At 46.2% G+C, this 14,130-nt stretch overlaps 1 protein-coding gene across 3 annotated transcripts in view; it reads left to right on the top strand.

Moving 5' to 3' along the window:
- TRANK1 (tetratricopeptide repeat and ankyrin repeat containing 1) overlaps positions 1-14,130 on the top strand; it is a 94,241-nt gene that overhangs the window by 13,490 nt on the left and 66,621 nt on the right. Inside the window, exons 2-5 of one of the 3 annotated variants that reach the window (XM_040246238.1) lie at positions 6,089-6,220; positions 8,565-8,615; positions 10,610-10,736; positions 12,812-12,962. In XM_040246238.1, the coding sequence (XP_040102172.1) occupies positions 6,089-6,220; positions 8,565-8,615; positions 10,610-10,736; positions 12,812-12,962 (461 nt within the window). Of the gene's footprint in view, positions 1-5,720; positions 6,221-8,564; positions 8,616-10,609; positions 10,737-12,811; positions 12,963-14,130 lie in introns of those variants that run through there. The other 2 variants (XM_040246236.1, XM_040246237.1) reach the window with 2 other exon arrangements.

Raw genomic sequence — 14,130 nt, 5'->3', positions numbered from 1 at the left:
CCTGCACTTGCTTTGTGCAAATATATTTTGCAGATTAACCCAGATCAGTAAATACAAAGCATCTTCACCCTTTTTTTTTCTTTCTTTTTAAAGAAAGTGCATACTTCATTGTGCGGGCAGCTGCACTATGATTTATTAAACCAGTTCTCTGTTGATGGCCATTCAAGCTAGTCCCAGTCTTTTATTATTATAAACAATTAGACAGTGAATAATGTCATACCATTTCCTGTGTGTGCAGTCAGTTTGCAATGTTGATTCCCAGAAGTGGAACTACTGGAGCAAAGGCCCTGTGTGTGTGGCACTTGATTAGATCTGACCAAGTTTCCTCCTAGAGCAGTTGAAGATAATTTGAAACCTGTGGCTGTATTTTCTCTTAGGGCCTTTTTTTTTTTTACTCAACGCTTTTTAAAAAATGAGAGATTTGCATCTAAGCAAAGGCACAGATTTTAAGGATCCTGTTCAGTGAGTTTTGATGACTGTGTATGCCTGTGTGACCCCACCCATTTCTCAGAAAGTGCTCTTACCCCTCTTTCGAGTCAGTAACCCTCCCTCCTTCGCGGGTAACCGCTCTTCTGCTTCCTTAGATTTGCCAGTTCTAGACCATCAGCCAAATAGAATCGCACCGTCTATAGTCTTCTGAGTCTGGCTTCTCTTGCTTAGCATAATGTTCTTGAGGTTCTTTACATTGCTGTGTGTGCCAGCAGTTGCTTTTCACTGCCCTGGTGTCTTTTTGACACTAGCATTTTTTTTTTTTCATTGATTTAGAAGGAATTCTGGTGTATGATGTGTATTCGTTTTCTATAGCTGCCGTAACAAATGTCCACAAACTTAGTGGCTTAAAACCATGCAGACTGATCATCTCACAGTCTGTTGGTGAGAAGTCTGGTTCCTGTGGCAGGTTTCACGAGGTTGAAATCAAGATGTTGCCTGGCTAGGAGGGTCTGCCCAGAATCCTTTTCTAAGCTCATTCGTGTTGCTGGCAAGATTCAGTTGCTTGCCGCTATAGGACTGAGGTTCCTGTTACCCGACTGTCACCCAGGAGCCTCTCTCTCTTTCCAAGGCCACCTACATTCCTCACCTTTGCTTCCCCTCCATCTTCGAGGCACGAAACGATGGGGTTAGTCTTTTTCAGGTTTCACATCTGCCTCTGCACCTCTCTTGCCTTCCGCTTCTCCGGCATCTTTCTGACTCTAGCCAGATAAGTTTTTCTGCTTTAGAGGGTTAATATAATTAGATTGGGCTCACCTACATAAGGGCTTCTCTGGAGAAGGAAGTGACAACCCACCTCAGTATTCTTGCCTGGAAAATCCCATGGACAGAGGAGCCTGGTGGGCTACAGGTCACGGGGTCACAAAGAGTCGGACACGACTGAGCGACTGAATGAGCACAGGTGGTGTTAGTAGTAAGCAAATCGTAGTCCTCAAAGTCAGTTGAGTATGAGTTCTGACTTTGGATTCTTATCCCATGCTGTCTGTGCCCACCTTCCTGTGGGAGCAGGAAGGAGTCGGTTTTAAAAATTGCTGTCTCTGCCCTCCGTTTTTGCAGTTGTCTGTACCCCCAGCTTTCCAGAGTTGATCTTGGATTGTTCACTACTTTGAGGATGTTTTGAAAGGATTTCAATTAAAAAACAAACAAACAACAACAAAAAAAACCCCACCACCAAGAAACAAAAAAAGTAAACAAATTTGCTGTTAAGTTGTTATGTCGTACCCAGATAAGGGACAGAGGAGAAGCCTCTCTCTCTGCCCCTTTCAGCTGCCCGGAGCCCACTCTGCAGTCTGGCTCCTATAAGTCAGTTATAGAACTCTTCGTGTGTATACACACAAAGCAACTATAATGGAGAAGAATTTTTTTTTTAATATAGATATATACATGTATAACCGAATCACTCTGCAGTATACCCGAAACTAACACAGCACTGTAACAATCAACTATCCTTCAATAAAAGACAAAGCAGAATAAAGACACACGCACACGCAGAACGACAGCAACCAGTGTCTGCCTTGTTTTCAACCTGCTGGTTTCGGAACCTCGCCAGCGCATTTGCATTTTTCTTACATCTGCTTCCTCTGTTGTTGCCAAGCAGCCCTGGCCACCTCCCAACAACTGGACCTTGAATCCTCCTAGGGATACAGTGAAACTGAGCAAAAGCAGACTCTGCCCCTGTGAAACTGTCTTTACCTTCTGATCTTTTAGCTTTAGCCCTGCTGACAAAACTGAAAGTGCGCGAGCCTCTCCCAGCCGTCCAGTGGTTGACTTCACTTTCCAGTGTAGGGAGTGCTGGTTTGATCCCTGGTCAGGGAGCTAGGGGGTACTAGTGGTAAAGAATCTGCCTGCCAGTGCAGGAGAAATAAGAGACGCAGGTTCGATCCCGGGTCCGGGAAGATCCCCTGGAGGAGGAAATGGCAACCCACTCCAGTAGTCTTGCTTGGGAAGTCTCATAGACAGAGGAACCTGGAGGTTTATGGTCCATGGGATAGCAAAGGGTTGGACAGGACTTAGCATGCTCCCCAGCCGAAAACAAAACATAAACCAAAAGCAATATTGTCACAAATTCAATTAAAACTTTAAAAAATGGTCCATATCAAAACAAACAGAAAAGCTGAAAGTGCAGACTGTGATGGATCCAGGCCTGCCAGTGCCGCTGACTGTTTAGCCTCCACCTGGTTTCTTCAGAGTGGAGTCTTGCCCCCGAAGCCAGTCCACCTAGGTTTGGATTCCAGCACCGCCCCTGTCCCTGGGACTATGGCAAGGCCCTTAGCTCTCCTTACCTCAGTTTCCCTATTTGTCAAATGGGGACACAATCAAGCCTACCTCCTGGGGCTTCTGGTAAGAATGAAATGACATGATGATGTAAAACACATAGTAGGTGCTCATTACAGTTTCGTTCTCAGGAGTACTGTCATTACAGTACATTATTACCACTGTGTTTAACAGTTTCATTCTATAAATAGACTGCTCACTTGTTTAAAAAAAAAAGACTCGACAACAGAGCTCTAAGCATTCTTCCCTGTAATGAAGGTGTAACTGTCAATAAATCCTGTTGGGAAGCAAAAAACTTTCTTTGTGGTTGGCATTCCCCCTTTCCCTTGTCACGTGACCGTGCCAAGACCAAGCCAAGATATAAGAGGATGAAAACGCTGGATGTCTACTCATAACATTTAGAGCTCACTTAATTTCTAGAGGAAAATCAGATGTGAATCGTTTTTATTGTATTTGTAAGTTACAGTGGAAACGTTTTGTGTTTGATTTCTTTAATTAAGCCCTTAAAGAGTCTCATTTTAATAACATTTATGGTCTGATTATGAAGGTGGCACATTTTCTGGCAATTGGTAATTCAGAAGAGCTCAAGGAGGGAAATTAAAACCCTACCTAATTCCAGTGGTGAGGCTGTTAACATTCTGGCGTGTCTTCAGCACATTAGGTGTGTTTAAAATTTAATTTGGGATTATGTGCCTTTTTATGTAGCCTGTATCTTTCGTTTAGTAACGTAGCCTATCATTAAATGTTCTTTTACAACATGACTTTAAAAATAACTGTGTGGTGTTCTACCATATGGGTGTTTTATAACTGATTCAAATCCGTTACACATTATGGAATATTTAGGGTTATTTCTGGTTTTTCACCGTGGTGAACATCTATGAGGCTAAGTATATCAGCGATCTAGTATATTTCTCCTGTAAGCCGTATATGACAGCTCCCACCATTTGGGGTCACTCTTAAATATTTCCTAGTGACCCTTTACTATTTTAATTCTTCATCCTTTTGCCTACTAGTGATGGTGATCCTGGATACTTGTATTCCTTTGTGAATTTTCTGTCTGTGGCCTTACACATTTTGATCAGATTGATCCTTTCTTGCAGTGAAAAGGTATTTATAAAAGAGGGGTACCAGAAATTCCCTAGTGGTCCAGTGGCTAAAACTCTGTGCTTTCATGGCCGTGGGCCTGAGTTCAATCCATAGTTGAGGAACTAAGATCCCACAAGCTACATGGTGCAGCCGAAAGGAAAAAAAAGTGGGAGAGAGATATTAACCCTTTGTCAGTTGTTACAGACATTTCCTGTTTTCAGTTGTCCAAAAATGGCCACTTTAAAATTATTTATTTGACACATGGCTGGCAGTATTTGAAGGAGAAACACATGTTTTTATTCTCTAATCAATTATATAAACTTTTTCTCACGGTCTCCTCTGTCATCTCTGTATAAATGTAAGTCATAGAATTTAGAGGTTATTTAATGCAAAGTCTAGGTGGAATTTTTAATTTTGACTTGTTTAGTAATAACATGCCTCATTCTGGAATAGCTCTGCATGGTGAGTGCAGGAATGCAGTTCAAAAGTCCAGTTAGCTCACAGGCTTAAAATAAGCCAGCGGGACATCGCCTTCCCTGGTGCTCCAGTGGCTAGGACTCTGTGCCCAATGCAGCGGGCCCGGTTTTGACCCCTGGTTGGAGATACTAGATCCCACACGACACAACTGAGACCTAGCACAGACAAATTTTTTAAAGTAAAATAAGCCACCCCTTCTATCTGCTTGGGTTGGCTTCCCTAGCCCCCGAACCCCTTGCCAAGGTTTGAAATGATACAAACAATAGGGATTATTCTCTGTACAATGATTGTGCTGGTCAAGAAGGCTTTTGATAGATTGTACTACCCCACAGGTTGCAGGGTCTATGCAGCCACCTGAAGTGTCCTCATTATTTAAGACTTTTCCCATGCCTTACCTTTCCTGCTGCCATCTTGAGAAGAGAAAATTCTAAGGGACATCTCTTCTGATCCCCACTTTTCTTTTGGCCATAGCATGTGGCATGCAGGATCTTAGTTCCCTGAACAGGGATCAAACCCATGCCTCCTGCAGGGGAAGCAGTCTTAACCACTGGACCACCAGCGAAGTCCCTGACCCCCACCTTTTCCCTGCCTCCTTGGCAGCTGCTTCTTGAGGCTCTGCGAGGCCTCTCCTGTCCACTACCTTGGTGTAGCAAACACTTCCTGAAGCACCATCAGGTGGGCAGGTCTCCAGGCCACACCAGAGAGAATCGGTAACAAGCAGCCTCTCTGGGAGTGGCATTCTAATTCATTACACAGCAAATATTTAAGTACCCATTCTGTGCTAGGGCTACCAAATGAATGAAACAGCAGTCATGATAGAGGTAAGGGCTTCCCAGGGGATGTAGACAGGTAAATGGGCAATAGCAATCTCAGGGACAAAATACGTCGAGGCTTTTAGGACCTTTGGAGACAGTGGAAGGACTCTCAACTCCTTGGATGAGTAGGCGATGCAATACAGGGTCAAGGGCAGAAATTTGGAACTGGGGTCGGAACTGGGGACACCCATTAGCCCATCCTTAAGCAAGTGACTTGAACTTCTTGAGCCTGAGTTTTCCTCATCTGAACAGTGAAAATGGTGCCTCCTTCTGAGCTGCTGCGATGGGTAAATGAGACAGTAATGCTTGTGGCGGTTGTGGGAAGAGCTGCCACTTATCTAGTGCACACCACCTGCCAGCTTCATGTCGTCTTTTTAAAAAAGATTTTGTTTATTCTTTATTTCGGCTGCCTTGGGTCTTCGTTGCTGCACTGGGTCTTCACTGCTGCTCGTGCAGGGTGGGGGCCGCTACTCCAGTTGCGGCGCACGGGTTCCCCATTGCAAGTCCTTTTTTCGTTGCACAGCACGTGGGCCCTACTTGTGGTGCATGGGCTTAGTTGCTCCACAGCTTGTGGAATCTTCCTGGACCAGCGATCGAACCCACGTCCCCTGCGTTGGCAGGCGGACTCTTAACCACTGGACCAGGGAGGTCCTTCAGATCGTCTTGTGCATGGACGCTGCCTCCTTCCTTACAGCCTGCCTGGTCATTAATACAGAATAAATGGAATCGTTCTGGCCGCTGCTCCAGAGGTCAGAAAAGAACTGAGAAAGCAACCGTCTCCGATCAGACACTTCGTCTGGTCCCTGGTTGGGGAGGGGTGTGGGCAGGGTGTGCCTTCAGCTGGTGGGAGGGGCCAGGATGAACAACCTGCCCCTTCAGACTCCGAGCGCTGCAGATGTGGAGAGGACGGAAGCCCGCGCCGCCAGCCTTCCCTCCTTTCCTCACAGGATGGACCCCACAGCTTACGCTGAGCGGCTGAAAGAATCTGGCAACCAGGGTTTTAAGAGTGGGAACTTCTCTTTGGCCATCAGAAAGTACGATGAAGCCATCCAGATTCTCCTGCAGTTGTACCAGTGGGGGTAAGTGTTTGAATTTTCTCCCTGCCTCTTTTTCTTTTGTATGAAAGGGCACGCACTCTCTTGCTTTTGTTTTTTTCTCACCTTTTATCACACCAGCTAGTTTCAGTTTCCTTTCTCCTCCCACTTTCTGTTTATTTTCTCTGCAGTGTCAGTCTCAGTGAAGCTAGAGGAATTCAGGAAACAGAAAGTGAAACGCGGGGGACTGTTGATAAACCTTGCAAAACTTCTCCTTTTGTCTTGTTCCAACAGAGTTCCTGTAATGACCAACTCTTTCTCCAAGCCTCTGCACTTGTCATTCATTTCATCTTGCTTATCTGTGCTATCAACCCACTGGCCTGGCCACAGGGCAAGCCACCAGGAACTAAGGCTCACCTCTTCCCCTGCCCCTTCTGCTTCTAGCAGACCTGTTCCCAAACATTTCAGAATCACGGCCTGCTTACAAATTATGGAGGACCCCAGAGAGCTTTTGTTGGTGTAGTTATCAGTAAAGCCTGTATTAGAACTCAAAACTGAGAAACATTTAAAATATGTATTTATTCGTTATTTTAAAATGTCAGTAATAAATCCATGACATGCTGACACAAGCAGTGTTTTTATGAGGAATTACTTTTCAAAACCAAAAATTTAGTGAGAAGAGTTTCACATTTTATGTATTTGCAAGTTTCTTTAATGTCTGTCTCAGTGGAAGACATCTGGCTTCTCACGTCTGTTTCTGCACTGAGTCTGTTGTGACATCACACTCCAGGTAGCCTCTGGAAAATTCCCCATCCACATGTGAGAGGAGGATTGTGAAAAAGGCACCTGCTGTCTCGGTATTATTGTATTAGTTTCCTGTTGCTGCTGTAAGAAATGACCACCAACTTCGTGGATTAAAACAATACACATTTATGATCTTGTGTTTCTGGAGGTCAGGGGTCCAAAATGAGTCTTGTGAGGCTAAAAAGCAAGGTGTTGGCAGGGCTGGTTCCTTGGGGAAAGTGAAAGTGAAGTCACTGAGTCGTATCCGACTCTTTGCGAACCCATGGACTGTAGACTACCAGGCTTCTCCATCCATGGGATTTTCCGGCAAGAATATTCGAGTGGGTTGCCATTTCCTTCTCCAGGAGACCTTCCCAGCCCAGGGATTGAACCCCAGTCTCCCACATTGTAGGCAGACGCTTTACCGTCTGAGCCACCAGGAAAGCCTGGTTCCTTGGGGAGGAGCCTCCATTTCCTTGTCTCTTTCACCCTTGAGTGGCTGCCTGTATCCTTGGCTTGTGGTCCCTTCCTGCATCCTCCTCAAAGCACATCATTCCAGTCACTGCTTCTGTCATCCCATCTCCTTCTCCTCTGCCTGTGGCCGACCCTCTGTCTCCAACTTACAAGGACATCTGTGATCGTATCCTAGTCCAGATCCTAATCTCAAGATCCTAAATTAATCCCATCTCCCAAGTTCCTTTTGCCATAAAAGAAAACATTATTTGGAAACCATTATTCAGCTAACTGCAATTGTGAAGATATTTTGACCTTGGGGACCACCTGAAGTGGTCTTGGGCACCCCCAGAGGTTACCACATCATTCTTTGGGGACAGCTGTAATAGAGGAAGCAGAGGTTGGCATTTGTAGGGTGTATGCAGCATAAACTTGTACCTCGAAGTGGCACTGAGTTGAGTTCCTGACACATGGCTCCCACCTCCTCCCTCCTATCTCCTGTGTCTACGCTGGATTGGAATTGACTGTAACTGACCTGGGCTTGTAGTTCTGTCATTCTGCCCCCTCATGGTTCAGATCAGAGCTGTGTCAGAGCTGGGCCTAGAGTGCCTCATTCATCAGGGGAGAAAACGTTGACTTCCCCTTCTTTCTTGCAAAGAAAAAGGTAGTGTCAGATTGTGGTGGTAGACTGACCACATGGTGAGTACTCACATCTCAATGCGACCACTTAGCAGATGCCTGACAGCTAAAGGGACACCTGCCTGCACCCTCATGTACTGCCTCTCATGGGACCTTCCTGATACAGTTCCCAGTGCCCATCACCTGTCACCTGCCTTCCTGCCGCTGCCAGCTGACACAGGGCTTGTGGTCCACAAGCAGGTGTCCTGGGGAGAAGGGGATGGAGGGAAGCAGGACCGGGTAAGGGTGGTGTCTCCACTGGAGTCACCTCTGGACCCTGAGTTGTATTGCAGAACTGTCTCTTAAAAGACAAGGAGGCTGACCTTTCCGATACCTGTGTCAGTCAATCACCAGCTGGTAGGCTGTCTGACCCCCAGGAATTGTCCAAGGGAGTGGGGCGATTAGTCAGCTCAGGCTGCAATAACAAATTGCCATTGACTGGGTGGAATAAACAACAGGAATTTGTTCCTCACAGTTCTGAAGACTGGGAAGTCCAAGGTCCGGGTGGCGGCCAGTTCAGTTCCTGGTAAGTGCCCGCTTCCTGGTTTGCAGATGGCCTCATTCTCACTGTGTCCTCCTATGGTGGAGAGAACAGGAACACTCTGGTGTCTCTGCTTATAAGGGCACTAATCCTATCATGAGGGCCCTGATCTCCTGACTTCATTTAAACCTAATCACCTTCCCGAAGGCCCCCACTCTGAATACCATCACTCTAGGGGTTGGGGATTCAACAAATGAATTTGGTGGGAACACAGTCCATTACGGAGGTATAACTTCCTGGAGAGAAGGCAGCTCCCATTAGGCTGAGGATAAATGGGGCTCAAGGAGACCCTAGCTGCAGCCCACACTCATTCCTGCTGGGATTGGCTGCACTGGCCAGGGTGTCTGGGCTGGACACTTGGTGTCCACTACAATGTGGTCACAGCTCCCTTGTCAGTTATCCTCTGACAGACTCACCACCTCTCCTGAGCTTCTGGGCCCTCATACTTTACCGAGAAAAACTAGATACAGAAAGCCCTGCGGGTGGGGACATAGTAGAGGAGATTTTTACTTTGCTTTATTTTTTTGTGGGTATCTGTATTACCTAACTTTTCTGTTTGTATTATTTTTACAATGAAAGTAGTTCAAAAAAAGGAAGTATAAGCCTTGCTTTTCCACTTTGTGTGTCTTGAATTAAACAGCACTTGGGCTTCTGTTGACTTTTTATGGTATATTTTCTGTTTTGTTTCTTCCAACTTGGTTTCAGCAATAACCTTGCAGCAGTATGATCCCTAGACCCAGGCCAGTACTTTGACCACCTGATGTGAAAAGCTGACTCATTGGATAAGACCCTGATGTTGGAAAAGATTGAGGGCAAGAGGAGAAGGTGGCAGCAGGGATGAGATGGTTAGATAGCATCACTGACTCAATGGGCATGAATCTGAGCAAACGCTGAGAGATCGTGAAGGACAGCAGAGTCTGTCATGCTGGAGTTCATGGAATCACAAAGAGTTAGACATGACTTATCGACTGAACAACAAAGAACCAGGCAGGAGGGGCCCTGACCTGCTGTGCCTTTGAGGCCCGATTTTGCCTTAGTCCAGCTGTACCCTCGCTATGGAGGGAGTCTGGGGCAGAGGCTTTACCCACTCAGAGCCTTGCTTCCTTCCATCGGGACCCCAGAATTCCTCTCCACAGCCCCTGCTCCTAGCATCTGCACAGGCCTCTTACCTGCAGACAGTTTTCAGAGTGCTTTCCAAGGTTAGGTTAGGTCACATCTCCTGCCATGCAGGATGAAGGCTGAGCTGGAAAGAGAAGAGGGAGTGGTGAGGGCTCACCTGGCCCTGAAAGAGTGCCTGTAGTTCTAAATTTGAAGCTTGCCTTTCTGATTTAATTAATTTAAATTCACATGGCTGTATGTGGTCTGTGACCACTGTATCGGACAGGGAAGCTTGGCCACATGGCGTAGGTGCCTCCTTTTGCACTCTGGCCCTGGGTCCCCTCCCATTTGGGTGGCCCTGCCTATGTACTAGAACAGTGCTCATCCAGCATCTTTCATAGCCTCCGTGGGGACAGTGTGGTCACATGTTTTGAGGAGCTCTGCCTCCATTCAGCATGCACGTGTATGTGCGGTGGCTCCCACGGTGTCTGGACTTTGTGAAGGCTCAGTGAGAACTCCCAGCCTCTCCACCCTGAGGACCAGTTGTCCTTTTTACAGCATCTTCACCAGTGGACTCTAAGGGATAAAAGTCCTGTGGAGATCAAAAGGAGGTGGACTCGAGGTGCTGAGAACATTTGTCATGAAAAAGGTGGGAGGAGAGGATTTGGGAGTGAGGAAGGGCACCTGGGACATCACAAATGACCTCGCCTTTGTAGGCTGTGAGGGTCAGATGTCATAGGTATAATTGGGACATTTCCTGCTGAAACCCCATCACCATGGCAAAAATAATCAGTATCAGAACTGTGGCCTTCAAGGACTGGGTTCTGTATTTGCAGCACAATACAGCTATTTACCGACTACCGGTTGGTCCTTTCCCACAGGGTTCCCCCCAGGGACTTGGCTGTGCTGCTGTGCAACAAATCCAATGCGTTTTACAGCCTTGGGAAATGGAAGGAGGCCTACGTGGCTGCCAAGGAGTGTCTCCAGTGGGATCCGACCTACGTAAAGGTAGGCTGACTGTGGACGCTGCGGCTGCTGCCTCCTTCCCTTCCTTGGTGTTTGTTTTGTCTTTATTCTTCCATCTCTCATGTTTATTTTTGTTGTGGTTGGCTGCGAGGTCCATGTGGGACCTTGGTTCCCCGACAAGGGATCGAACCTGCGCTCCCTGCATTGAGAGCTGGGAGCCCTGAAGTGGATTGCCAGGGAAGTCCCTGTGTTTTTAGGAGCCTTTCTCATTCAGCTCTCCTTGCACTGTAGACAGATGTGCACAGCATCTGGAGGCGAGTAGGAAGGATGGTGGCCAAGTGTTGAAAGACGTTTGCAGGGGAGAGTGGAGCCAGGCCTAATGGTGGATTCAGTCCAGTGGTGGTCTCGATGGAGCTCATTTTGTTCTGATGTATATACACCCAAAGTCATAGTCTCTGCGTGTTCTTTGCTGTTTGCAAGTTTCAGTTTTTCTCCTTCCTGGTCAAAAGAATTCCCCGCGAGAGGGGTTTTATGACAATCCTTACTTCTTGGAGTTTCTGCTTCTAATCAAAGAAGGGAGGCTCCAGGAAGGCTTCTTTCTGCATCTGTTGAATCTCAGATGCCTTCATCTCAAAAGAATCCTTCTGCCAAAGTATCACATTTTGGGGTGATGTATTCTGATCCCCTTCACCTCCCTCCAAAATAAAAGGTGAAACTTAGACCTGAGAAAGGCAAAGAAATGGGAAATTCTGTACCAGCTTACTTGGCTGCTTGCTTCCTCTTTCTGACTGTCAACTAAGGTTTTAGACTTTTTAAAATGCAAACAAATCAGTAAATAATCAGAGGTTTGGTGAAGTTGAATTTCATCAAAATTTAAGTTGAATTTCAGGTGCTTGCTTCTTTTTTTTTTTAAGTGTTTATTTATTTGACTGCCTTGGGTCTTCGTTCTAGCACTTGGGATCATCCTTGCATCATACAGAATCTTTCGTTGCAGCACACAGACTTCCTAGTTGGAGTGGAAGGGCTTAGTTTCCCTGTGGCATGTGGGACCTTAGTTCTCTGACTAGGGATTGAACTGCTTCTCCTGCATTGCAAGGCAGGTTCTTAACCAGTGGACCAACAGGGACGTCACAGGCGCTTGCTCTTTTTTATGAACCCAGTTGGTGAACACCTTGTATTATTTTAGACAGAAAATTGTTTTGGTAGCCCCTGATACTGATTCATTTCAGTGGTCAAAGTGGGGAAGGCAATATGGATCATTTTGTTCCTTCTCAGGAGCCTAACAGTTTGCATACAGGCAAAACTAGACCATTTTCCTCTATTAATCATTGTAAGTTTCCTCTCCCTACAGAAACCAAAAGAAATTTTTGGCCTCTGGTGTATATTGCTTGTAATATGGAGCTGAGTGACCTTCAGTGCTTGCCATTTCCATTGGAAATCGTGTTTACTTGGATTGAAAGGAGCAGGGAACAACTCCTGTGTTGACATGACAATCTCATTCTTTTCCAGAACACTGTAGTTGTAGGACTACATGGTTTTATTTCTCCCTTCTTGCTCAGGCTGTGTTTTAAGGCACAGATACATAAACCACATACGTCATTGGAACCAGGCCCACTCCTTTCTCTCTGATTCTTATGTTGTGTGCTCAGCCGGTTAGTCATGTCCGACTGCGGCACCGTGGACCATACCCCACCAGGCTCCTCTGTCCATGGGATTTCTCAGGCAAGAATACTGGAGTGGGTTGCCATTTTTTCCTCCAAAGGATCTTCCTTGCCCAGGGATCGAACCTGCGTCTCTTCTGTATCTCCTGCATTGGCAGGCGCTTCTTTATCACTGAGTCACCTGGGAACAGAGGACACCAGCTGGCTCCAATGTTGGATGCTGTATGTGTCATGGACTTGAAAGGGATTCTTTTCTTGCCAGTTACCACTTGATAGGAGCATTGTGGCATGGAATCCGATGTGGAAAGCCTATATCCAGAGGTCGTTAGAAATCTGTGTTTACTTGAAAATCAGTGTTTACCTGTAGTCTGTTGCCTCTGATCCTCAATCTTGTCTTGCCTTCAGCAGCAGTTTGTTAACAGGGCATGTTAACAGTTCTGTTTTTTCTCGTTGCAGGGATACTACCGAGCTGGTTATTCCTTGCTGGGGTTGTGCCAGCCTTATGAAGCCGCTCGCATGTTTTTTGAGGGTCTGTGGCTCGTGAGGAACAGCCAGGACAAGACCCAGATTGCTGATTTCTTGGTGGCAGTCTTCACCACGATGGGCAGTAAGTCGGGACTGGGGGAGGCCTGCCCTCTTTCTTTTAAAGGTCTTGTGGTTGTCTTTGAATGGCTCCTTGGGGACTCTGGTTTCTGGGGAGATAATTACAGGGTGTTTTTCTTTGTGGCTTCTTTATGTAGTTTGAATGAAACTTGACAGTGGAAAACACATGGAAAGCTTTGATGGCCCAGGCCTTTGCGGAAACAACTTCATCTTTTTGCACAAATCACTTAAAAGCTGTCTCAGTTTTCCAGTTTTGTTGCAGACTTCTTAAGCTTTCTGTGTTGCTATCCATAGGCCTGTCCCTACTTATACTACATGTTTTACCTGATTTTTGCATGTATTTCTCCAGTATGTCAAGAAAGTGTTCCTGTTTGCCATGAAAACAATTTGAAGGGACTGAGGGAGGGTCCTCTGGAAGCTGACAGTCTGCTAGGAACACACCCGGGTAGGGGTGGGCATGTGTGGGGAGGTGGCGAATTGCATCGACCATTAGGTTATTAGTCTGACGACCTGGCCTGTGATATGGCTTTGTCCGTGTCCTTAAGTTGGCAAAAACAGACAAGTATGAAACATAATATGAAAAATTCTCTGCCAGGGACAAAGGCGTTCTTTCCCTGGGTATCACAGCACAGTCTAAAGTTCTACCAACGGCCAGGCTGTTGTTTTCCAGTACTGTTTTTGATCAAATTTAAGATTGCACTAATTTAAGATGTGCCACTATTTTTAAATTTTATTCTTATGATTTTATCTTTTGGCCACACCACACAGCAGGTGGTATCTTAGTTCCCCAACCAGGGATTGAACCTGTGCCCCTTGCAGTGGAGGGGAAGTTGGGGAGGGGGTCTTAATCCCTGGATTGCCAGGGACGTCCCTGTGCCACTAATTTATGTTCTGCTGTTGAGCCAGCATCAAGAGCAACACATGTCCCGATTCTAGAGATGGTAGAATGTGAGCAATGGCATATGTTAGAAATTGCTGGAAAATGGTCCCAGATTTCAGAAACAGGTAAATTACTGCTGATGATACATTTGACTGACACGGATCCAACCGTTCCCATTTCAATTGTGGGAAAGCAACTTCTGTGATCTGTGGAGGGGATCCTACAGACTTTTGGCAAGCTTGGCACAGAGAGGGGGTGAGACCAGTGTTGGGTGGTAGGTGGGAAGTAGTTA

Source organism: Oryx dammah, unplaced genomic scaffold (genome assembly GCF_014754425.2).
Source record: "Oryx dammah isolate SB20612 unplaced genomic scaffold, SCBI_Odam_1.1 HiC_scaffold_9, whole genome shotgun sequence".
NCBI classification, from domain to species: Eukaryota; Metazoa; Chordata; class Mammalia; order Artiodactyla; family Bovidae; genus Oryx; species Oryx dammah.
This window is presented reverse-complemented; position numbering and strand designations above follow the sequence as displayed.